Source organism: Engystomops pustulosus, chromosome 1, assembly GCF_040894005.1.
Source record: "Engystomops pustulosus chromosome 1, aEngPut4.maternal, whole genome shotgun sequence".
Classification (NCBI taxonomy): domain Eukaryota; kingdom Metazoa; phylum Chordata; class Amphibia; order Anura; family Leptodactylidae; genus Engystomops; species Engystomops pustulosus.
Window position 1 is genome coordinate 161,092,021 of NC_092411.1, and position 27,141 is coordinate 161,119,161.

At 43.6% G+C, this 27,141-nt stretch overlaps 1 protein-coding gene across 1 annotated transcript in view; it reads left to right on the forward strand.

Annotated features, from left to right (window-relative positions):
* CHAF1A (chromatin assembly factor 1 subunit A) overlaps nt 1-27,141 on the forward strand; it is a 75,837-nt gene that overhangs the window by 9,670 nt on the left and 39,026 nt on the right. Inside the window, exons 2-3 of the mRNA XM_072113445.1 lie at nt 8,820-8,861; nt 9,817-10,448. Coding sequence (XP_071969546.1) covers nt 8,820-8,861; nt 9,817-10,448 — 674 coding nt within the window. The remainder of the gene's footprint in view (nt 1-8,819; nt 8,862-9,816; nt 10,449-27,141) is intronic.

Consider the following 27,141-nt stretch of genomic DNA (forward strand, 5'->3'; position numbering starts at 1 on the left):
GGGTCTGGGGCTCAACGTCAGCTCTGGCCCACTTTATGGGTGGAGGGGTCTTGGGCGGGCGTCAGCTCTGGCCCCCTCTGTGGGTGGTGGTGGGGGTCTGGGGCCAGCGTCAGCTCTGGCCCACTTTATGGGTGGAGGGGTCTTGGGCGGGCGTCAGCTCTGGCCCTCTCTGTGGGTGGTGGTGGGGGTCTGGGGCCAGCGTCAGCTCTGGCCCACTTTATGGGTGGAGGGGTCTTGGGCGGGCGTCAGCTCTGGCCCTCTCTGTGGGTGGGGTCTGGGGCCAGCGTCAGCCTTGGGCAACTCTGTGGGTGGTTGGGGGTCTGTGGTCGGCGTCGGCCCCAAATAGTACTATAATTGTCCCAAGAAGCTACAAAAACAGGGGCTGTAACAAATTTTCTTCTACAAATAGACAACTATAATAATAATAATCTTTATTTATATAGCGCCATAATATTCCGTAGCACTTTACAAATCATAGGGGACATATACAAATAAAATAAGAAAGTACAGGGTAAAAACATAGTCATATGGAACCAAAGTCTATTAACACTATATACGACTAGGAGTTATATATTTGTATTACTGAAAATTTCATACTCCTCCTCGGCTGAGATTACTCCTCAAAAATGGTGAGAGGAGTATTATTACCCTTATGGAAAAATGTTAGTGCGACCTCTGCCTCTTACTATTTTTGAGGAGTATTTTTAGCCAGGAAGGAGTATGAAATTTTCAGTAATACAAGTATATAACTCATGGCTGTATATAATGTTGATAGACGCTAATTTTATAAGAAAATCATGTGTCAGTATCTTCTGTGTTTAAATAGCAAATTGAGGCAGTTATAGTGATGTTACATCATGCACTGACCAGACTGGAGCAGACGCCACCAACCCCCCAACCACAGTCGCCGAAACCTCCCACCACCAGACTGTGGCTAACGCCGCTGACACCAAACGTACAGACTGCGGCTAACGCACAATGTATCCCTCTCCCCATGTGACCAGACTGTGGCCGCCGCCGAGCCCCAGTGGCCAGACTGCAGCCGACACTGCAAATCCATGATAGTTGCTTTGTAAAATGTTTTTTTTAAAAAGAAATTTTGGTTTATTTTTTTGATGTCTGTGTTGGGGGGAGGCGTTTTTTTTAGGTTTTTTATTAATTGAATTTGTGTCTTTGTCATTTTTTACATGGTTTTTACTGTTTATGCAGTTCTGTTTCACATACACCTCATGCCACCTCAGCACCCGCCAGACACGCAGTCCCATGTAACATATACCTCATGCCACCTCAGCACCAGACATGCAGTCCCACGTAACACACACCTGCCACCTCAGCACCCGGCAGACACGCAGTCCTACGTAACATATACCTCATGCCACATCAGCACCCGGCAGACACGCAGTCCTACGTAACACACACGTGCCACCTCAGCACCCGCCAGACACGCAGTCCCACGTAACATATACCTCATGCCACCTCAGCACCCGGCAGACACGCAGTCCTACGTAACACACACCTGCCACCTCAGCACCCGCCAGACACGCAGTCCCACGTAACATATACCTCATGCCACCTCAGCACCCGGCAGACACGCAGTCCTACGTAACATAAACCTCATGCCACATCAGCACTCTCCAGACACGCAGTCCTACGTAACACACACCTGCCACCTCAGCACCCGCCAGACATGCAGACCTATTTAAAATACACATCATGCCAACTCGGCACCTGCAAGCAATGCAGTCCCATGTAACATACAGGTCTTCCCTGACCTTATCACATCCACTCCTGTCTGGCCCCCTCACCTCCATACACTTGTATGCACACAGTACCTGTACACATTCTACTTGCAGGCAGCCATTACAGCTCGACTTCCTGTGAGTAGACTGCGTGGTAAGCCACGCCCCTTTCCCGGAGGCTCCGCCCCCCCCTCCCGTGACATCACGGATACTCGGAGCAGCTCCATTCTACAGACTACCAGCGCTGTAGTGTGAGCTGAGCAGTGCCGGCCCGCGCGCTGCCAGTGTAATGTCCTGCACACCATTGCTGTGCGCTCCGGACAGCTCACACACTACAGCCAGGGATACTTGCCAAGCGTACTTTGACGCTTGGCAATTATTCTGGGGAGTAATGGCGCCTCATCATGCGTCTGACGCTTGGTGAGGCGTTAATGCGATCTCTGGACACCCCCCATGACGTTTGGGGGAGCGACGATCGTAATAAAGGTGGCGGCGCCCGTGCGCGGCCATCTTTTAAATGCCGCTGGCGACTTTGCTGGCGGCAATGATAGGGTTAATAGCCGCGATTGTTGCAAGCACCGACTGCGGATATTAGCAATATGCAACAACCCCCACCCTTGTATGAAGAGGACTCGGCCCGTGAGCCCTCTTCATACATTCCCTGTACCTCTGCGCCGTAGCGCTACGGTACAGAGCGTTAAGGGGTTAAAATTCCTATTTAGGCCTTGTCACTGTGGAAAACGCTTAAACACCGAGGCTGCATTCACGTGTGGCGTTTGCATTGCGTTTGTGCAGCATTTCTAAAAGTAACGCACAGGCTCCTGCTGATGTTCACTCCTCCTTTAGTTTTCAGCGGGAGGGTAGGAACAGGATGACGTATCCAGTTCTATGAGCTACCGTAGCAGTGGGATACGTCCTTACCTTCCGTTGTAAGGGCTCATAGGGAATAGGCCCAATATATCCTTAGTGTATCCATATGCTGCAGGGTTATAATGTGTGAATTTAACAGAATTCATACAGATAACTTAAGACCTAATGGAGATGTGAACTTGGCCCTTATTTTTCAGGTGTGCTGCATCCCAGTAGGGTGTAGAATTGTGTCCTGCAGGTTTGAGATCCACTTCTGTAGAAATAAGCAATACAAACTGTTAGTGCAGCATTGCCCAAGGTCAGGCCATGGAACACCTGGTCCTAGGCTATGTCCTAAGAACTTTGTGCGAAAAAAACCAAACCCTTGTATACTCACCTTTTCCCCCGCATCCATCCTCTTCTCTGAATACAGCGGGGGAGGTATTTTCAAATCTTTTACAAAACTATCATCATGCTCACAATTTGTATAACTGTACATTGTTTTTGGAACACATTTGCAGGGCACCGACCACCAAAATGGTCACAGACTCAAACTTCACAGCCCTGATTTTCTGTTCACTCTAGCAGTTATAAATGGTACATACATTCCTTGCCAGCGCTTTTTCCCTCCGATATGAAGTGGAGGAGCTTCACAACTGAGCATGCATATAAAGTGTGGTTTCATTCATCTCCTTTAGATGCTTTGAGCCAGGGGTGCCTAACCTACCACCAAATTGCCCTATTCAGCCAGTCAAGCTTCAAGTTACGACCTGCACCCTTCTGACAAAGTCAATAACTGATGATGGCATTTACTGGTGCAGGAGGCTGCTTAGTAGTGGGTACAGCTGTGATGTCCTCTCCTGCAGCTCCGCACTTTGGCCTGATTACTAATATTGGTTGTATGTGCCTGAAGGGGTAAGTATTTATTTGTAAACTGTTCTGCAATTCTGTACTGCTCTTTCCTCATTGTGATATAGCCCTGCTCTGTGTCCTGATTCTGACGCAAAACTCCTGACAGATGAAGTAACTGCAGTGTGCTAGAAGAGGATCTAGGACATGAGTATTTTTTTAATTATTATTTATTTTTTTGGCTGCTTTGGGGTTCTCCAGTATTTGCTCTGGGGTAGGGTTGCGCAATGTGTATATATATATTATATTATATTATATATATATATTTTTTTTTAATTATTTCTATGCGCTTTTAAACGTTATGACAGTGGCCAATTCAAACAGCTATATTCCTGCCAAACTAAAGGTGGCCGGTCGCTCCGGTCTGTGCGCCATGTAAACAAACGTGGCTGTGTCCCTATTAACAACATTGTATATGCAGGAACCAATGGTTGTCGGGTCTGTCCGGCAGCTGAATCCAGCGCTGCGTCTGTGGCCATATTTGTTTACATGGCGCACGGACCGGATTGATAGCAGCATGGGACGCCCGGATGTGAGAACTTTATTTAATAAGTTTCGGACAACCACTTTTAACAGGATAATCTCCCCTTAACATCTTAAAGGGAACCTGTCAGCAGAAATGTACCTAATACACCACTCCCAAGCATAAATCCATGAACTCTGCTCACCTTGCCCTCTCGCCAACAATAAGTTAAAAAAAGTTTCCACACCAGTAATCCTGGTTTTTACCCAGTTGCCTCTAGATTGGGGTTGCTGGATAAATTCCAGTAACTGGCGGAGAAAGTTATTACAGTTGTGTTAAATCTCACAAATTGAACATGGCTAGCAATGAGTTAAATGCATTAACTGATATGGAGAAGAATTCAGACCTATTAGTCAAGATGGCAGATAAAGGTGGTTGTTTTTAAATTCCGTTTTTTATTAAAAAAAAAAAAATGTAATGAAGAATTGCTTAATGACCTTAACACACATCGTAAATTAATGTCCAACCCAACTAAGATGTGCCAAGGTAAATTGGAGAAGTTACTTGAGGAGGGCTTAGCCATGGGAGTAATAACAAAATTAAGTAATACATATTTGATAAAGGGGTATTTCCATCTGGGAATTCAAATAATTCATTTACCATATGTAAACATTTTTTCAATTGGATGTTTTTAACCCCTTAATGACCGCCGTAACGGCTTTTTACTTCTTTCTACGGCGGCGCGTCAGAAGATGATTTTGGGACATTGGGTCCTGCAAGTGCCGGTGTTGGGCTGTGATCTTACAGCCCAGACCCGGCACTACCAACCGGGATCGGAAAAACTCCGATCCCGTGTTTTTAACCCCTTTCACACCGCGGTCATGTTTGACAAGTGTGTCCCCCGTGGATCGTACCCCCCCCTTCCCCGGTGTGCTTACCAGGGGATCCGATCCCTCCTGCCGCTGCCCCCAGGTCCGGCGAGTGACCCGAGGCTTCCAGCTTCTGTCCCCGCCGTGTAAGGCAGAACCCGGCTGTATGCTCACTTACTTACACTTTACACTGCAATACAAGTGTATTGCATTGTAAAGGCTTGAACAAGCGATGAAGTAGAAAATGTGAAAAGTGGGGAAAAAAAAAAAGTCATTTTATAATATAATTAAATAAATAAATAAAATGAAAGTCCCATAATCTCCCCAGTTACACATGAAATGCAAATAAAGTATATAAAACACAAAAACACGTACATATTTGGTATCACAGTGTCTGTATCAATATGTACAACAAATCTAAATCAATATTGAACCCGCTCGGTGAACGACGTAAAAAAAAAAAATCGCAAAACTTCCCGTAATATATAATTTTTCATCAAACACCATCACAAAAAATGTTCTAAAAAGTGATCAAAAAAGTTACGTTCCCTAATATGATATGAATGAAAAGAACAACTCTTTTAGGAAAAAAAATAAGCCCTCAACCAGATCTGACAACAGAAAAATACAGAAGTTATGGCCCTTAAAAGTTGTCAATAGTAAAAACAATGCAATATTCTCCAATATTGGTTTTGCTCAGGAAAATTGAGCAAAGAAAAACTATATAAATGAGGTATCACCGCAATCTTATTGAACCAGAGAATAAAGATACAATATTATTTTTACGTTGCGGTGAACGGAGGGGGAAAAAATGCTAAAAATCCAAAATAAAAATTGATGATTTTGTTTGTGTCCCCCTTGAAATAGTTAATAAAATCTCATGAATAAGCTATAGACTCCCAAAATGAATTATCTATACATTGTATCTCATCCTGTAAATAATAAGCCTCATATGTTTGCATTACCAAAAAAATAATAAAAATTTATATTTTTTTCCAATTTGACAATACAAATCTGCTGTGAATGGCGCCTCCATTCATTCTATACTCAGCCGTGTGCCCGTACAGAAGTTTACCACCACATATGTGGTATCAGTACACTCGGGAGGAATTGGGCATCAAATGTTGCAGTGCGTTTCATCATTTAATTTATTATGAAACTGTCAGTTTTGGCCTAAATTAATGTATTTTCCAAAAAAAAATTCCATAGTTTCTAAATCGCAGGTCCATATTGTTTTAACCCATGTGAAACACTTAAAGGGTTAATAGACTTAATAGAAGTTGTTTTACATACGTTGAGGGGTGAAGTTTCTATAGTGGGGTAATTTATGTGGTTTTACTATTATTTAGGCCTTTCAAAGTCACTTGGAAGCTGAGTTGTCCCTCAAAATGTGAGTTTTGGCAATTTTCATGAAAATGAGAAAAATCGCACCTAAAGTTCTGCACCTCATAACATCCTAGAAAAATGACCGGAAGCATAAAATATCATCCCAACATAAAGCAGACATTCCATAAATGTTAATTATCAAGCTTTTTGGGTAGTTTTACTTCCCATCTGGAAACCAGAACATTTCAAACTTGGAAAATGAAGAATTTTTACAGACTTTTGCCAAATGTTCACTTTTTTTCAGAACGAAACTTAAATTTTATAACTAACATGAAGTACAATGTGTCACGAGAAAACATTCTCAAAATCACCGGGATATGTTAAAGTGTTTGGAAGTTATAACCAATTATCGTGAGACAGGGCAGATTTGAAAAATCGAGTCTGGTCATTGAGCTGAAAACTAGTGTCGGTTATAAGGGGTTAAAAAATGTTCCTATGTTTCTGAAAATTTCTCATAAATGTAGCCATGTTGGTCCCTTAGAAACAAAATAACCGTCTCGGAAAAGACCACTCTGGCAGCAGTGGCCAGACATGCACTATTGAGTCCTGCCTGACCACCTGGATTTAGCGTTCATTGCTACAGGATGGCTGTGGGACCTGCAGTAACTCCTGGACATTTTATATACAAAAATCTTTAGTTTCTTTGTGCAATCACTCCAGCAGAGGTGGTCGGATCCAAGGACACAGTCTCGTTTCTAAGGGAACATATGACTACATTTATGAGAAATTATCTTCACACAGGTACATTTTTTTTAATAACAAAAAATGAATGCATACCGAGACAAGAATACCCCTTTAAGTTTCAGTCTGTGGCACCATTTCATTCCCTCCTTAAAGTGCATAAGGGAATTCCCCCCCGATTTGGGCCCATTGTGGCTAGCATAAACAGTTTTGGAGAAGACTTGGGAGAGTGTTTCACCATCTTCTGACGCTAGCAACTTTTTTTATACAGAGCTGTGTTTGGTGTCATTTTTGCGAAATGAGCTGGCGTTTCCACTACTACTATTTTGATGACTATTGAAACCTTTTGATCACTATTTAAAATGGTATAAAATGAGCTATTTTCTGTTATGGGAAATTGTTCCCAAAGTTTTTTTTTGTTTATATGTTTTGTATCACTTCTGGGGAAAGGGGCGTTTGGCTTAAATTTTTTTTTTTTTTTTCTGAACTTTTTTTTTTACTATCTTTATACCCTCCAGCGTACTTTAACCTTAGATGGTGTGATTGTGGTCTACCATATACTGCAATACTACTGCATTTATACTGGCTCACAATAATGAAACCGCAGATGCCGTGCAGCCTCAGGTCTGATGAAAACCTGAGGCCATCATGGTACCTAATCGCTGCTCCCTGATGGCATCCCAGGGAATGACCATCGGAACAAAGATGGCAGCGGCCATGTGCCACTGTTTTTTGAATGGCGGCATTGGAAAGTTTAATACTCACGATCATTGTTAGCACCGATTGCGGGTATTAGCGGTGGTTGTTTGCTGGAATATGTATGCATGTACCGAGAAGAGCGTGAGGAGGTTGATATGATTATATGGATTGTGTATGGAAGCTTCACAGAGATATTCACTCAAAAAGTTGTACAAAAATTAGTTTTTTATGTACAACTTTCAATTTCCAATTGTAACTCTAAGAGTGAATATCTCTGGTTGAAATTTACCGTATATTCTCGTGTATAAGCCGAGATTTTCAGCACAAAAAATTTGCAGAAAAATCTTACCTCGGCTTATACCTCGGCGGCGGCACCCGTTTCTCTCTGCATTCTTCACTAGCCGGCAGTCGCGTCCATGCGAGCTGCCGGCGAGCCCACACTAGAGAAGCCGCCGCCGAGGATCTGGGAGCCGCCACCTTCTCCCGGCTAGTGAAGAATGCAAAAAAGCCGCCGCCGAGGACCGGGAGCCGTGCCGAGTATTAAAGGTGAGTATCGTCGGAGGGTGAGTATTAAGTTTATTTTTTTTTTTATTAGCTTGGCATACTTGGGGCAGGGCAGGCTGTATACCACACCCTCGGCTTATACTCGAGTATATGCGGTATCATGACTACTACTCCACAGCCCTGAATATAAATTGATGGCTTCTCCATGAAGACCATCAAATTCTAATCGGTGTCGTTGATGTGTTGCAGACCAATGTAGATAAGCAATTGATTCAACAATGATAACCCCCCTTATCTGTTCTATTTTCATTCTGGAATTCAACTGCTCATCGATCTCTTAGCTGAGAGCAGAGTTTGAAGAATATCTCTAGGTATTGGCTGAGCTGCAGTCCCTTCCGATGTATGCATAATATAAGTGTAGATGGCCGTGTTCCTGATCTTCAGCATTTTCAAGCAAAGTCACTGTGCCATAGACTAGATCCTGGCCTGTGTTCTGCATTGGATTGCTGGATCCCAGGCAGCAGGGAGATTGCTGGATGTTGGATTTCAGCCATGCAGCCGTGGCACGTTCTTGTTAACTTTTTTACATGTTTTAATTACTTTCTCTAGAAGTGTTAACTTTTAGTTTAGGCATTTTGTGGTAAAGAAATGCAAGATGCAATAATGTCAGTGTCATGTGCTGTTATTTTTAAACCTTGTTTTCCCCCATTGTTTTTGCAGTTAAATCGTCATCCACAGGCTCTTCAAAGAAGATGGTGCAAGGTAGTTTTTTTTAACATATTCTGTGTGATGTTTTTTTTTTTGAGGATTCTTAAAGGGAACTTGCTACAAAGTCACTATTTTATCATTCAAAAAGCCCAAATGTTCCTATAGCCCATAACCTCACAAAAGCAAGTATGCTTTTGTCGTGTTGCTGGGATGTGTAGGTTAGATAATTGGACATTATATTAAAGTACCTGGCTCCCTTCCAATGTCCCCACTGAAGTCCTGAGGGCTGGGATTCAAATAAAAAAAAAAGTCTGCTATTGGCTCACGTCAGCCACGTCAGAATTCCATCCCCTCTGTCAGTAGACTGCTGCAAGCATTGCCGGCACTTGTGCTGTGATCTTTATCTTTTTGGAGGTTCTCGCTGCTCATGTCGGCAAGATACAGCTTGCCATGCAAGCACCGGAAATGGTTGCAGCAGTGAGCTGATGTGGGGTTGTCCACTCTAAGCAAATATTTAATATGGTTTGTGTAAGGAAAGTTATACAATTTTACAATATTCTTTCTGTATCAATTCCTCACGGTTTTCTATATCTCTGTTTGCTGTCCTGCTACAGGAAACTTCTATTTTTACTTCCAGTGGATAGAAGTCTGTCGATGTGCAGGAGCCGTTATTATCACACAGCTCCTATTACTCTGTGATAATGGTGCATGCGCATACATTTCTGTCACATCACATGGACAGATTTCTATTCACTGGGGGTAACAGAATCTTTCTATAGCAGGACAGCAAGCAGAGATCTAGAAAACCGTGAGGAATTGATACAGAAAGTATATTGGAAAATTGTATAACTTTTCCTTACACAAACCATATCAAATATTTGCTGAAATTGGACAACCCCTTTAATCATGCTGGGTGGGTGGCAAGGAGAAAGTGTAAAGCTGTTCAAGTGAATTCTAATAAACATTTCAATCTTTCTTATTCTAAGCTTGCTATTTTATACTTTTGCAGCTCGTTTGCCCTTCAAACGCCTGAACCCTGTGCCCAAAGAAGATGTTATACTGGGAAAAAAACAAAAAGTGTCCCACAATACAATACATCCACTTGATATTTCTCTTGAGGATTTGGAGAATGGTGCTGAAACTGTAGAGCTCAGCCCTCTCCCTAAAGCTGTTAATGGTAAGGGGCCCTTGGACTTTTACCTCAGAAAAGCCAAAACGCCTTGCATTGTGACTCCTAGTATCACTATTGACTTAACAGAAGATTCAAATGGTGGTGCAGACCAGGTTATGTCAAACATAATTCAGTCTTTACCAAGCGTGGAAACCGATCCAGGTTGTGGCACACTTGGCAGTTCAAGAGTAGACAGTGCCGATTATAGTTGCACAGTAACAGAGTCGCAGAAAATTGATGTTCAGAAACCGTCCACTGACTTGGAAGTTCCCTTAGGGACAGCACTTGAAAATACTTCATTATTGACCACTCCAGAAAAATCAACCACAGAAGAACAAGACATCTCTGCAGAAGATAGTCCTGCTGGGTGTTCTTCCACTACCTCACCAGTTTCAGTCAGTTCCCCTGAAGTTTCATCGAGTAATCGAAGAGATGCAAGCAATTGTGTTTCACCAACGTTTCTTAATAAGGTATGTTTTGTTTTACTGTTACCATACATGTTTTAAGTGATCATGTAAAGCATGCTCCCAAAAGAGAAGAGATTTGTTGGAATTTCTCACTATAGTTGTGTGTATGCAAGCCAGTATGCACACCTTGCACGGGAGGGGGTGGGGTATGCAGTAATATGATGCAAGGACTTCCATGTACTGCCGATTAAAAGATTGGTCTTTGCATCATATTTTTGCATAAAGCAAGGATCACCCATCCATAGATATAGATACTATGGCTTTTCCATGTGATGCAGCATCATCTAAAAAGTTAACCACAGTCTCTGCCCTTTTACCTGTTTCCCTATAGGCTGCTAGCAGCTCTGAAGAAAGGATTGTATTTGTACAATGCCAATTCACGTCATAATAAGATTATGGCATTTTTGGGAAATTAATAGGCAGTACGGTGGAACTAAGTGGTGAAAGGGAACCTGTCGCCAGGAAGGTAATTAGCTGGTGACAGGTTTCAATAACTTTTTCTAATCTTTAAAGCCCTGTGTGGGGAGTCCTGGGAATGGAGGGTGGTATTTGCAGCAGCCTGTGTTCCTATTTCTGTTTCTTCCATGCATTATTCCTCCCCTCCACACACACATCCAGCTCCCTCCCACTTCCTGTCATGTACAGCAAGCATGGCAGGCAGGTGGTTAGGCTACATTCACACTGCCGCACACGGGGAACACGGGGAACGTATATACAGCCGATATACGTCTCCCATAGATGGCAATGGCTGCACGGCGCCCTTCGGGAGTGGTACGGTGCAGCACACGTGCGCCCGAGAGGAGCTTTGTCCACTCCCTCAGATGACATAGGTGAACGAATCCAGCTGAGCGAAAAACTGTCTGGGCACTGGGATATCTGCATGCTCTAGAGCAATGATGGCTAACCTTTTGGAGACAAAGCCCCAAAACTACAACCAAAATCCACTTTTTTTTACCATGAAGTGTCAACATGGGATTTTAAGCATTAATTTATTCTATCATTTGTTTCCATCGTGGCAGTGACTATATCTGTACAACCTAAATTTTTCATTCTTGGTTACAGGTTCCCTTTAAGTGTGTGTGTATATGTATGTATAATAATTTTTTTTTTTATTTATTTATTTTTTTTTTTTAGGAATGCCTGTTTTTATTATAATGTTTGATTGTAAGTCTTGCAGGCTATTCCATGCAGTAGTCACCTCATTTACGTGGTTATATAATGGGAAAAATACCGGTTCACTAGTTGCACACTACCCAAAGTAATAATTTATATGGTGCCATCAAATTCCATAGCGCTTTACAAATAATAGGGGGCATATACAAATATAATATTACATTAGAGTACAAACAGTCTTATGGAACAATAGGAGTAAGGGTCCTGCTCGGAAGAACTTACATTCTATGTGGATGAGAGGAGTAAAACAAGGGTTGAAAGGGATTTGTATAATGGTCTTACCATTTTTTATAATGGAACAGTATAAAATAATTTAATAAAAATTCTGCTGCTTGAACCAGCCAAAGAAGGAATCAAAGCAATAGCAGCAAAGTACCAACCATTCCTTTATTCAAGTACTCTTGCAATACCTTTGACTCCTACTTTTGGCAGTTATACCTGCTGTTACGTGTTGTGACCCATTAGACAACCAATTCACTTTGAATTGTTGTGAACTCCTTACACTATATTACTCTTCAGTGCAGTGTGGTCTTCACTTTTACCTTTCATAATGAATTTTAAGGAAATCTGCTGTTAACCCCTTAAGGACGCAGCCAGATTATAGCTTAAGACTCAGCCCCATTTTTTGGATTCTGACATGCGTGGCTTTATATGGTTATAACTTTTGAACACTGTTACTTATTGTGAAGGAAACCACAACGTTCCGGACCCCTGAAGGGTACGTAAGGTCACTCACTTATCCTTTTACAGGCGCTCCCAAAACGCACGGGTTCTGAGAGGCGCAGGAAGTGATTTAAAGTTGTCCACACAACTTCCGGATATGGCACAACCCTAAATCAAATCCCTGAATTGCTATAAGATCCCTCTCACTAGCCGCTGTCAGACTGAATATTATCAGCGTTATGCTGCCACCAGTTCTCCTTTAATATAAGCCCGGTCCGTAACAGGATTATATAGGGTGAGGAACCAACCCGGTAGCATGATCGAGATAAAAGAGCAACACAGATTAGATTATATTTAATTGCCTTAAGGGCACACTAGACAATACAGTGCACACAATAGATATATACAGTGAACAGAGCACAGATTACACGGGCAGCACTACAAGTTTAAGCAGTTCGGTGAGTTGGTTACCTTGTGTGTGGCCTAATGGGGATGGATAGTCCACACTTTAAGATCCTCCCTGCGCTTTGTTGATAAAGTTTTCCCCCAGGTGAAAGACGAAGACCCCTTCAGTGGTGCCTGATTATATCAGGTGTGGACACACCTCTGTCCACCCTAAGGAGGGGTCACTGGTCACGCCTACCTGGTATTACATCCAGAGCCCTGGAGAAGCCACAACTACCCCATGGGAAGTCCTGGGGTCATGGTTCTGGTATGATTGGATCCGGGTGGATCCCAGGATCACATTGATACCAAACCTGACCCAGTTGCTATGGTCCTATCCAGAGATATTGATATCTCTGGAACTGAGTATCCTAGAGCTACGAACCATGAATTGTTATGAATTCCTGAGATTAACCAATCCAAAAATGTATTTGGTGTTCTGGTGAGACGGACCATAACTTCATAACTGTCTCTATGCAACCTGGTGATTTGAGAGTTTTAATGGCTCTTTGTTTGAGACTTGGGAGGCGCGGGGGGCGGGTGATGTGTCAATTTGTTGAAGCCCAACCACATGCTGAGTTTGTCAACAAGGTGGCTCAATTTTGCTAATTTAAGGTGATGAAAAACTAGCAGGCCTCCCCTCCCCCGGGTCACATTTATCACACTTATCAATGTTGTTCTTCATTTTGGTGGTAAATGTTGGCTGATGAGTTTTGCGTTTATTTACATAAAAAGAAGAAATGACATTTTTTGAAAATTTTGCCACTTTCGAAATTTGGCATGTTACTTTATGGGTGCACATCGAGGTGCAGAAGGGAAGGAGGGACCTGCGGATTTCACGATTTTGGTTTTCTCATTGGCCCCTTTTTCAGGCTATAAAATTTTAGCTTTTGTGTTTTTGGGGCCAAGGTGTTTTTTTTTTTTTTTTTGACGGGTTTCATTGTAAGGGTTCAATAATTTATTTACTTTTATTCTACGGGTTGTTACGGACTTGGTGATACTATATATGTGGGATTTAGACTTTTTTTGTGTGTTGTATGTTTCCTTATATGTTATGGGGATTATGGGCATTTTTATTGATTATTTTATTTAATTTTTTTTAATATTGCAGCATTTAACGGGTTAAACTCCCATGATTGGGGCCCACTCTGACCACCGGTGTTACACTGCGGTGTGGGCTGTTAGTTACAGGCACCCCGTGTATCCTGATGCCGGTTTGTCTCAAAGTGGGAAGGGGTTATAGTGAAGCATGATAAACAAGGGGCAATCACTCATAGATCCAGGAACTGATAGCAGCAATAGTGCAGTAGCTACACAGGCTGTTCCAATGTGCAAGGAGCAATCCCCTCACTGTGTGCTGAAATTTTCTCTGCTGCTGGTGAGATTTTATCAGGTAAAAGAAGGGAGTACTGGAAAAAGGCTCATTAGCATAATATGAATAGTTTTATATTGGAAGGAAGGAGGCCATGGATAGCCAATATTGATTATCAGTCAGTGAATCTGGATCTATAAATAAGGGAGCCTGGTTTATCATGCTTGATTTTGATGGTAGATTTTCCTTAACCCTTCAAATACTGTAATCAAATCCTGGAGTTTGCTTGATGTAGCCTTCACAACTGCCTTGCGGCTATAAACCGATTTCTCACCACTTCCCCCATGACTGCCACCTGGAGAATGCCCTTTAACTTCTATAGGAACAGGAGAGAGGTTAATAATAATTCATTTATATAGCACACAGATTACGCAGCGCTGCACAGAGCGTGGCAAATCAGTCCCTGTCCCCATGGGGCTCACAATCTAATAAACCTACCAGTATGTTTTTGGAGTGTGGGAGGTGACCGGGGGATCCCAAAGAAACCCATGCAAACACGGAGAGAACATACAAGCTCTTTTCAGATGTTGACCTGTATAGGACTTGAACCCAGGGCTCCAGCAAAAAATCTCTTCCCACCCTTGTCCATCCTGTCAGATTGGAGCGAGGGGCCTCTGTCTCCGCCTCCAATGGAAGAGGATGAGTACTTGCACGCGCTGTTCCAATCCCTGCCCTCCGTGTCAGGCTCTCGGTTGGAGCTTCCTTCCTCCCAAAGTGACATGCAGGTCTGACCACAGTAGTGATCCCTTACTGCGGCCCGGAAGTCTAAAGGAGGCAGATAGTGGCATGCACCTTTTTCTTTTCCCTCCCAGAGTCATGCGGAGCATGAGTGATGTTTCCGGTCGCAATCAGAAATTATGTGCCGGAGCGGCAGACTCCTCAAACGAGGATGACAGTCACATCCTTTTACATGGGCATTGACTCCCCTTAAGAAATGTAAATTTGCAGTAATGCGGGTCCACGTTGTCTCCAATCCTGCTGCATGACTGATGAGGCAGACTTTGGGTCCCTCCACTTGCTTTTACCTGTAAATGGAGGGGTGTGTTTAAATCTGCGGTCAAATATTCTCATCCTTCCTTTCCCAGAGGAAGAGCAAGGAGGAGAAACGGGAAAGGAAAAAAGTGGCTAAATCTAAACCAAAATCTTTTGATGCAAAAAGCTCTAGAAGATGTAATATTTGCTTTTTTTTTTTATATATATAATTGTATTTTTATTGTCGTTTTTTCAAAGAAATTTAACAACAAAGCTAATATGTACATATTTTACAATAAAGTATTTCAAATAACAGTACAACCGAAAGACAAGTTTTGTTCCAAAAGACATTAACAGCCTATATCATCCATTTGTGTATCAGGACACTAGGCCTGACCATACAGTGTTTCCTTGTGTTTACACACTTGCCCAGTATGGCATCAGCCTTACGCCTAATCGGTTGAGGTGGGTTTGGGGGAGGGGGGGAGGGGGGGTATCAACAAAAGACAGTCATACAAACTCACCATGACGACAGGTAACAATTGGGTGAAAACAAAAGGGGAGGACCACATCACTCCTCACCTCCCGCTCGTTCCTCTAACCAGTAACGGTCCCACCGTTCCCAGGTCTTGTCGAATAGTGGGATACGATTGTTCAAAGAGGCAGTCAGATACTCCATACTACGTTTTTCCCTCACCCTAGAGAGGAGGTCCATTCGGGAGGGGGGGGCCTGTCTTTTCCAGAATTGCGCTACCAAGCACCTTGCGGCTGTAAGTATGTGCATACTCAATTTCGTAACCGTCTTAGCCATGGGTTGGGGGGAAACGTTCAGCAGGTAGTACAGTGGGGAGAGTGGAATGTCCACTGCTACTACCTCCCTGAGGAGAGACTTAACCTCCTGCCAAAAGGGCTGCAACAATGGGCATGTCCAATAGATGTGTTGAAGAGAGCCCCCAGTCGAGCCACATCGCCAGCATGTGTCCGGCGTATCAGGAAAGAGCCTGTGTAGCACGGATGGGGTATGATACCACTGCAACATCAATTTGTACTGATTCTCCTTGTGTGTAGCACACAAGGAGGTCTTAGCCGCTCTGTTCCAGATTAGTTGCCATGTATCCTGAGAAATTGGGCTCCCCACTATGCTCTCCCATTTGGCCATGTATGGGTGTGTAATAGGTTCATCTGAGTTCGGGTGTAGTATGATCATGTAAATGTCGGATATGAGACCCGAAGTGTGGGTGGCGGTTTTGCAGATGTGTTCAAATGTAGTGGGTGTCGAAACCGTCTCAGTGCTGTTCAAAGCCTGTAGAAGGTGCCTAATTCGTATGTAATGAAAATTTGCTGCGTGCGGGAGATGGAATTTATCCTGCAATGCCGCAAAAGGCAAAGTCTCGATAGTCCACAATGTCTGCAAACCTAAACAACCCCTTCTCGTGCCAGGGTTTAGTTTCCTGCCCGACTCCTGCCTGCTGCATAAGGGGGGTGTGTAAGAAAGATTGCATGGGAGAGCATTTAGAAACCAATGGGAACCTGGCCAGACAAGCTCTCCACAGTTTAATCGTGAAGGAGATGGGGCCTAGTTGGGAGTCGGGCAACGCCGGTGCTTCTTTAGGCCAGAGGTAAGAGTTGGGATGGAAAGGGGCCAACCACAGTTTCTCTATCTCCATCCATTTGGAGAATGCCAGCAAAGTGGACCATGCTGGAATGCGCCGCAGATGTGTTGCCCAGTAGTATCTGGTGATATCCGGTACCGATAGGCCCCCCTTAGACTTGTGGGCGACTAGGACAGTCCTGGAGATTCTATGTCTTTTTTTTGCCCAGATAAAGTGCACTATGGATGCTTGCAGGGCCCTCAGAACGCCCAGCGGGACAGGGACTGGTAGGGTTTCAAAGAGATAAAGCAGCTTGGGTAGGATGGTCATTTTGACCGCCGCTATCCTACCAAAAAGGGAGAGGGGGAGGCTATTCCAATTGTCGAGCAGAGTCCTTATTTCCCGGAAACTACCGGGGAAGTTCTGCGCATAAAGCGTATTATAAGAGGGGGTCAGTAGTATCCCCAGATACTTTATAGCATCTGCTTTCCAGTTATATCTAAACGCGGCCTTCAGTTGGTCTACCAGGGGTTGGTCAAGGTTAAGGGGCAAGGCCTCCGTTTTTGAAGTATTTACTTTATAACCGGAAAGGCGGCCATACTGCTGCAGCCGTGCCTGTAAGTTGGGTAGAGAGATTAAAGGTTGAGTTATCGTTAGTAGGATATCATCCGCAAATAAAGACCGTTTGAATTCCTTGTCTCTGACCATAATACCATGGATATTAGGGTCTTGTTGGATGATGGATGCCAAAGGCTCAATACAAAGTATGAACAGGAGAGGAGAAAGTGGACAACCCTGTCGGGTACCGTTCCTTATCTGCAGAGGTGGGGAGGACGCATGTGGGAGCTTAATTTCAGCTGTGGGGTTTGAATATAGTCCCCTCAAGGCCTGTAGGAAGGGACCCCTTATTCCCACGTGCTCAAGTACTTGGAACATAAAGGGCCAACTAAGGCGGTCAAACGCCTTCTCAGCGTCTAAGCTAAGGATCAGAGCTTGGTCCTTTTGTTTATTGACCACATCTATGAGGTCAATTGTTTTCCTCGTGTTGTCACCACCTTGCCGTCCCGGTACAAAGCCTACCTGATCTTTATGGATTACTTGAGGGATCCACTGTATCAAACGATTGGCCAGCAGTTTTGTAAAAATTTTTAAATCTGCGTTCAGTAATGCAATCGGCCTATAATTGGCACAATCAGTTGCATCTTTCCCGGGTTTGGGAATAAGAGTAATGTAAGAATGAGTAAAAGTTGTAGGCATAGGTGCACCTTGCAGGAACGCATTAAACACCTTCGTCATACGTGGCAACAACACAGGGGAGAAGGTTTGATAATAAAGATACGTAAGTCCATCTGGACCCGGGGATTTTCCATTGGGCATTCCCTTAACCCCTTAAGGACGGAGGGTTTTCCGGCTCTTTTCTCGCTCTCCAACTTCAAAAATCCATAACTTTTTCATTTTTCCGTGTACAGACCTGTGTGAGGGCTTATTTTGTGCGTGACAAATTTTACTTTCCCGTAATGTTATTTATTTTAACATGCCGTGTACTGCGAAGCTGAAAAAAAATTCCAAATGTGGAAAAATTGAAAAAAAACCGCACGTGCGTCACGTTCTTGTGGGCTCAGTTTTTACGACTTTCACTCTTCGCTCCAAATAATACGCCTACTTTATTCTTTAGTTCGGTGCGATCGCGGTGATACCAAATTTATATAGGTTTTATTATGTTTTAATACATTTTCAAAAATTAAACGAATGTGTACAAAAAAGAAAAAAAAATTTTTGCCATCTTCTGACGCTAATAACTTTTTCATACTTTGGCGCACAGAGATGTGTGAGGGGTCATTTTTTGCGAAATGAGGCGACGTTTTCATTGCTACCATTTTGAGGTCTGTGCGACATTTTGATCATTTTTTTATTTCATTTTTTATGTTATGTAAAAAGGTGTAAAAGTCGCATTTCGGACATTTGGGCGCCATTTCCCGCCTCGGAGGTCACCGCCACCTGTAACCGTTTTAATATTTTGATAGATCGGGCATTTTGGGACGCGGCGATACCTAATATGTTTGTGATTTTTACTGTTTATTAGGTTTTATATCCGTTCTAGGGAAAGGGGGGTGATTTGAACTTTTAATATTTTATTAATTTTTTTTATTTTTTAAACTTTAAAAAAAAAATTTTTTTTCACTATCTTTTAGACCATCTAGGGTACATTAACCCTAGATGGTCAGATCGCTCCTACCATATACTGCAATACTTCTGTATTGCAATATATGGCATTTTTGCAGCACATTCATTACAATGAGCCACTGGCTCATTGTAACGAATCTGCAGCTGCCAGATAGCCTCGTGTCAAAAGAAGACATGAGGCTACCATGGCAACCGATCGCCGCCCCCCGATGAGGTTCGGGGGCGTGGCGATCGGAAAAAAGATGGCGGCGCCCGCGCGCCGCCGTCTTTTAAACGCCGCCGGCGATTTTGCCGGCGGCGTTGAAGGGGTTAATAGCCGCGATCGGTGCTAGCACCGACCGCGGTTATTAGCGGTGGGGGTTTTGTGCAATATGCAAAAACCCCCACCTTTGTATGAAGAGGACTCAGCCCGTGAGCCCTCTTCATACATCCCTTATACCTCTGCGCCGTAGAGCTACGGCGCAGGGCGTTAAGGGGTTAATGACCTCCTCAATCTCTTCCGATGTGAACTCTGAGCCGAGTGTCTCTATAGCCTCCGAGGGGATTCCAGGAATGGAGCAAGAATTCAAAAAATCTACTAGTGATTTTTTCCTAAGGGTCTCGTCCAGGGGCAGGGTATTTGGCAGGGAATATAATTTTGAGTAGAATTCTTGGAAGCAAGAGGCGATCGCTCTCGGGTCATGTAGTAAATTCCCCCCAGAATCCCGTATAATATGGGGGGTTTGGTGTTCCCTCTTCTCCCTTAGTTGTTTTGCCAGAAGAGAGTGGTGTTTGTTTGCTTGCTCGTAATATCTTTGCCTAGTGAACACCAACAATTTCTCTACTGCTTGCGTCTGGACCTCTCGCAACTGTTCCCTAACCTCAATTAACTGTTGCAGTCTCCTCCTAGTCGGATTAGCTAACAAGGCTGCCTCCTGTTTGGCTATCTGTTTTCTTAATTCCTTTTCTAGATGGGCCCTATTTCTTTTTAGTCTAGCTCCCTGTTCTATACAATGACCGCGGAAAACCGCTTTGTGTGCCTCCCACATCATAGGGATAGAAGGGATGGAATCCTCATTAAACTGGAAATATTCCCTCAATGCTCCAGTCAACTCCTCCTGGATCAGGGGTTTTTTAAGAAGGGATTCATTCAGGCGCCAGTGACATACCCTAGTTGTAGATAGGCCTTCATTAAGTCGTAAAAAAACTGGTGCATGATCTGACCACGATATGTCTCCCACCTCTGCAGTATGCATCATTCGCAAGAATTGTATATCTCCAAACCAGTAGTCTATACGGGTATGGGTGCCATGTGGGGCAGAATAAAAGGTAAAAGAACGGTCCCCTGGGTTGCCCACTCTCCATAAGTCAAACAGAGCAAATCTCCTGATGACTCTGCGAAAGGCCGCTGAAGTAGTGCTTTGCGATCTATTGGCGGGAGAGGGGTTGACTGCCAGCCGGTCCATGTTTTCTGAGAAAATAACGTTAAAGTCTCCTCCTATCAGTAAAGGTGCCGCTGGGAGTTTAGCTATTTTATTCAGGACTTTGGTGATGAAACGGACCTGCGATGAGTTGGGGGCATATATATTGCATAAGAGCACCGGCGAACCAAACATTTTACCCTGCACAATAATGAAGCGACCCATGGGATCTGATGTCACAATGTCGGGCACTATGGGACATGAAGCTGAAAATAGGATCGCCACTCCCGCTTTTTTATTCTCGGTGGACGCCATATAGGATACCGGGTAAAGATGCTTAGCAAAGTTTAAATTCCCCGTCGTATCATAGTGCGTCTCCTGCAAGAACACTACATCTGCCCTACTTCTCTTAAGCTCGTTGAGTGTAAGTCGGCGCTTCCGGGCAGAGTTGAGCCCTTTTACATTCAGTGTCAAGAGCTGGACCATGTTGGATGAGCCAGCCTAGGTTCCCGATCAAGGTGTCCGGTACGCTTCTATGCAATATGCAGTAAAACAGGTCCTGGGGGAGGGAGGGGGTTGTACGAGTTATGTGTAGCTTACACAATAAGACTCTGGTATGGGAGTGGAGGAGAGTACCAGTGTATGTAGGCCTAATATGTCAGGGGGGGAGAGGACAAGGGGACAATGGGGAGACAAAACTTACACACCACAAGACAAACAGTTAAAACGAATAAAAACAAGTCAAAAAGTAATAAGGAAGTAATAGGAAAACAAGGATAAACTCCTAGTTGTATAACCAAGGAGAGGAGAAACCTCCTGACCCTGGTGTAGGTCTACTCAGCCGGTCTACCCCTAAGTCGGGGGAGTATAGTCGACTGATCTGGAATCACCACCTCCCGTATAAACCCTTGGTCAGGGCCAGAGGGTGAGAGCCAGCAAGGACCCACCAGTTAGGGGATAACGTGGCGATGGAACCCTTTTGAAGGAGGAAAAATACGTCAATTATAATATCACACAAAATTTGAAAATGTAAAAAATATTACTATCTATCCAGAGATTAACCCCGGTGCCTTAATGCCCATTACTACCTATATAACTAAGGAGGGGATAGATACCCCTAATATATGCAAACATAGGCTAACATAAGCAAACATAAGCTAACATAAGACCCTCATCAAACCCTCAGATGCAAGAACCACAAAGGATATGTAATCAGCAAGCATTCTCTTCTATTCATAAGAGTCCTGAGACAGGGCTCTGGTTCGTGGTCGTCTTCTCTTTTGTTGCGGTTGGTTCTTGTTTTGCGGTTGGCGCAGTTGAAGGGGGAGACTCCCCCAATCTTCCAGCCGTGGGGTCGGGATGTTCCAAATGGCGCAGAATTCCTGCAGTTCCTCCATTACTGAAAGCGTTGCCATTATTCCATCTTTGGTGGCAGACAGGGCAAAAGGGAAATTCCAACGGTAGGATATGTCGTTCTCGCGCAGGATATCTAATAATGGTCGTAAGATCCGCCTCTTTTGAAGGGTGATCCCAGAAAGATCCTGGTAGAGCTGTATAGCATCCCCATTGAAGACCAAGTTCTTCTTCCTCGCCGCCAGCATGAGACGTTCCTTTAATTCAAAGTCATGCACACAACAAATGATGTCTCTCGGATTCGCCCCCGTCACTTTAGGCCTCAATGCTCTATGAGCTCTGTCGAGCTTCACCTGTGTGTCCGGTTCTCCTAATAATGTTGAGAAGAGAGCTTGTAGCGTGATCCGGACATCCTCTTTACCCTCCACCTCCGATAGACCCCGCACCCGAATATTGTTGCGTCTGCCTCTGTTGTCGAGATCCTCCAGGTGCCTGGCCATGTCCTGCAATGCGACAGAGTGAGAATGCACGGCATGTTGCGTCTGCGTAATCTGACGCCTTGAGTCTACTTGTTCAGCTTCTAAGTTATCAATCTTCTGTGCCATACCCTGAATATCACGCCGTATCTCCGAAATTTCAGATTTGAATGCCTCTTTGACTTCGGCAATTAAGGATTTAAAGTCCTCTTTAGTAGGCAGATTCTGGAGGTGAGCGTGCCAGAGTGGTTCTGATGTCGATGGTCTCTTATCTGGCATAGTGTCCCTACTATAGTGCTCAGGTGATGACGCCCACTCTGGGGAAGGTGCAGCATAGCGGGCGAGAGTGGGGGTAGCACCCAACTCGTCCTCCATCCCTTGTGATCTGGGGACATATGGGAGACCTGGGATGAATTCTCCTGGCTGCGGTAGGTGGGGGGACCTCAGCAGGGGGTCCCCAGGGAGTCTTCTAATCCCACCATCTTCCCCCCCGCCTGGCAACATCTGGCTGCAGTTGTGATCTGGGGACTGTGCTGCAGGTGAGACAGTACCTTTAGGTTGAGGGGGGTCCCCCCCTCCAATGTGGCGCTGGCATGCGCCCAAATCGGGATGCTGCGGGATCTCCACTGTTTTCAGGCGCTGCTGCGCCTCAGGGTAGCCACGCTGCCCTGCTGGCTGGGCGCCAAGATGGCGGCTCGGCGCGTTCCGGGAGGCTTCCTCGGGCGCGCTGCGACCCTTATGTGCGGGCGGTGGAGCGGAGGACACCGCCGCTCCGCGCTTACTTGCCGTTGGTTTCGGAGGCATGTTGATCGGTTCCTCCGGGTGCTGGTCCGTGGCGTGTGTGCTGCCGGACCTCTGCCTGACACGTGGTCCTGCTCCGGAGGTGTCCGCGGAGCGAAGAAGGAACCGGGTGAGCGGTGTTTCACCCACTTTTTTTCCTTTTTGGGGTCCTGGTGGCTTCTTTCCCCTTCTGGGGATCTTTTTGTGCCTAGTGGCCAGGGTAGAACCCCTCCTTTGGGGTTACATTGGCACCGGGGCTGTAGAGCTCTTTTAATGTGCGTCCATCTCGGTCAGGCTCCAGCCACGCCCCCCCGTAATATTTGCTTTAATAAGCTGTTGGACACATACAAAAAAAAGTGGTATATAGAAAATATTGGACTGTTAACTCGGTACCAGCCACAAAATGCGTCTCCACATTTTTATGTGGTAATATGTTTTAAAGTGTTTTTACTGTGAATTTGCACATTTTTTTTTAAATGGAATAATAAACATGGTATTTATACATGCTTTGGGCACCGAACTGATATTTTTTTCACAAGGAGCTACATTCTCACAACCCCCGGATAGATATCAAATGATCGGTGAAAAACATCTTTCATGGGTGATCTTAAGGTCTTTATTGAAGATGGGTTTGAGTCTTTTGCAACCACTGCATAGGGCCCTTATTTGGGAAAAAAAAAACAAAACCCTGCGCTGAGCCAAGACTATTTTCCCCAGTGTCTGTCTCTGAAGACTGACTCCCCATCTTGTTCCTTTGAAGACAAAAGTTGAAAACCGGAAATGTACAGGGATAACTATGTAATTGGTTAGGGTCCTGTACAGGTTATTACACCAAAATAGGTGCCCCACAAAATTGTAGAATATGCAAAGCCTATGGTACCCCTCAAGATGAGGAGAAGAGAGTGAGGCAATCTGACAACATCGAGAGTATGTGTAAAAAAATTAACAATCTTTATTTATGCAAACATACACACATAAACACAATTAATAGTTGTTGAAAAATACATGACAGGATTCTGGGGTAAATATACAGCAGAGAAAAAGACAGTCATACCCGGACACATGTAGATTGTATAAAGGTGTATAAAGTAATTGGAAGGGCTGGTATATATAGGGTAGGCACCTGGGAGTAGCGTGAACCCATGTAATGGCAATGGCAGAGCAATGCTCGTGCCAATATGATATAAAATGAAACAGATTTGAAATCTTGACACCAGTCCTTAACAGTATTGGGGATGAATGTGCACAGTGTCCGGGGATGACTGCCGCCCAGACGTGCGTTTCGGCTCGTATTGAGCCTTCGTCTGGGGGTGGCGTCATCCCGGTTGGAGGTCACCTATAAAGAGGAATTGAGCCAATGAGAGCGTATTCATCGCGTCATATTCCTTTGAGGACACACTGGATCAGGATACTACTCCAGGATACCAGATACTTATTTCCAATAGAAGAGATGGACAGAATATTGAAAATTATTTATTTGGGGGTCTCGAGCAATTGCAAAAGAGACTGTATAAAAATTTCAGTAAACTTCTATTTTGAAGACGCAGCTCAGCTACGTGACCCTATGGATCATAAAGTCTGATGCTCTGTTCAAAAAGACCTTGGATGCCTTTGTTAAACATGAAGACCAATATTGCAGCTACATCAGTTGAAAGAACCTTTCTCTTTTTTGGTTAGGGGAATTGGAGAGCCGCGTTAAGAATATACCCCCTAATACTGGAGAACATCCTTCTCCTTAAGCTCGCTACTGCCTATCTTTTGGACGCTTCAGCAGATTCCCTTAGATTCTCTGCAAAAGAAGGGGCTCTCGAAAAATGCCTTTATAAGAGCTCTCTAGCTCAAGCTGTGTGGAGGAGACGTTCACTCAAAGACCAAAATCTGTGGAATACTATTCTTTGGTGTGTTCATTTTTGGTCCCGAATTGAATACCATCTTAGAAAAGGATGCTGACCCACTTTCATTTATTCGTGGGTCCAGAGACCAAAAAGACTATTGTGGCAAAGGACGGGGTTACTCTTCTCCCTGGCGAGCAACAATCCTTCCAAAAGTAAGAAGTTATGCCGGGGTCAGGGGAAGACTTCTAAGGTTTTGATTACAAGACACAGTTAAAAAATGGATACAGAATAGAATTCTCCAATCTCTCAAGCCCCTTTCCGCCTCCCTTTACTCATATCATATGGCAAGAAGTTCAATCCCTACTCCAACTGGGAGTTATTTATCATAAAATATCCCAATAGCAATACACAGTCTTATTATAAATTTAAGAAACCTTAGCGGACCTGTCACCCAGAAACAAATGCAGCGGTGTTACAATGATAGCGTTAACACCGCTGTGGAGTTCATGAGGGGGCGGTCCACTAATCCCGCCCCCTTATGAATACGCCGGGCTGCTTTGAGAGCGATTGTGGGTTTGTACTGTACTTCACAGCGGTGTTATAGCATTATCTAAACAGAACCTGAGTAATCTTAATCTGTCCAAAGATTCACAAGGTCACCCATGGCTCTTCAGGATCCTATTACAGTATACTACCACTGGAAAAAGACATGCTTTCCAGGGTCCAATCCAAAGCATAATGGACTAAATCTGGCAGCATGGATCCTGAAGGGGAATTTATGATTTCTAATGGTGTCTCATCTAAGGTTGTGGACACCTTAAAGGCAAGTAGGAAATCTATAACTGTTACCTTTTCTTACAAAATTTGGAAAAAGTTTGTATCTTACTGTGGACATAAAGCTTCTTCTCAGGATAAGTCTCCGCCTTAAGGATCTTCCATGACTGGTGCCTAATGGACAAAGGTGGATAAAAAGATCAACCACAAGGTACTTAGTTGTGTCCCTGCTTGGGGTCTTACCCTGGTTCTTGATTCCCTATCCAAAGGTCCCTATGATCTAGTGGAAGACTCTAATATTAGAAATCTTACATCAAAAACTGTATTTCTTGTTTCTGTAACATCATCCTAGTCTTCATGCTATCTGTATGCATAGATGGCACCTCCAGATACTGAATCCATAATATTATTTATAATACTTGATCTTCCCTTTCTCCCTAAGGTGTTGTTGAATTTTTACTAACCAAGAAATTGTTCTTTCATCTTTCTGTGGGAAACATGCACACTTTTCTGACCATGGTCAGATTTCTGTTCTTTAGTAGTAACCATAGAATGACAGGCAGCAGAGATCTAGAAAACTAAGAAATTGATACAGAATGTATATTGGAAAATTTAGCTTTTTATCATATTAATAAAATACATGTAATGCTGTAATGGAAATGCCCCTTTAAGATGTATATTCTTGATATTTCTTCAGACCACTGAATTTTTGCGTAAAGATGATCTTTTTATATTAAAAAAAGAAAAATAAATATGATGTAATTTTGACATTTTAATTTGGCTAAATGAAGGAATTTTTCCAAAAATGTCCACATTCTCAGTGGATAATATACGAAAACGCTTCACAAGGTTTGATACTCATACCTCCTGAGTATAACAATCCTCCATATGTGGCGATAAACTGCTGTATAGGCACATGGCAAGGAAGGAAAGCTGCGCCATTTAGAGCAGTTTTGGATTGACACATTTTAATGGCTATACAATCTTTTATATTTTTGGCGAGATTACTTGCACTTTATGAATACTTCATGTTAGTGGATCCTTAGCTTATTGATGGGATTTTATTAACTCTTGAATGTATGGAGGAAAATAAGTTTGAATTCTGGATTCCTTTCTTTTTGTAGTGTTTTTTTTTTTTTTGTTTTTTGTTCCATAAAAATGTTATCTTTAGTCTATAGATCACTACGATTGCAGTGATACTTCGTTTTATAGGTTTTTTTACTTTTTTAAAAATGTTTTGACAACAGAAGTTTGTTAACCCTTTGGGTGTTTTATAGGGATTAAAACAAAATGGAGGTGCAGTCTACAAATTGTAATATTTTTTTGACAATACACTCATTTTGGGTGGAAAATTAAACATTTGTAATGGATAAAATGATATAAGGCTCCACAAAGTTTGATCCCCAATTTCTCCCGAGTACACCGATACCCTATATGTGGTGGTAACCTGCTGTATGGGCGCACGGCCGGGCATAGAACGGAAGGAAGCGCCATGCAGATCAGATTTGCTATGTCACATTGTACAGGCTATCATTTTTTTTTTTCTTTATTGTGGACCTATAGGGGCTTATTTCTTTACCACATGAGATGCACTTTTCTGGTAGGTAATTTTGGGGCATCTATAGCTAATTGGTGAGATTTTATTAACTCTTTGTTGGTGGAGGAAATGAAAATCATC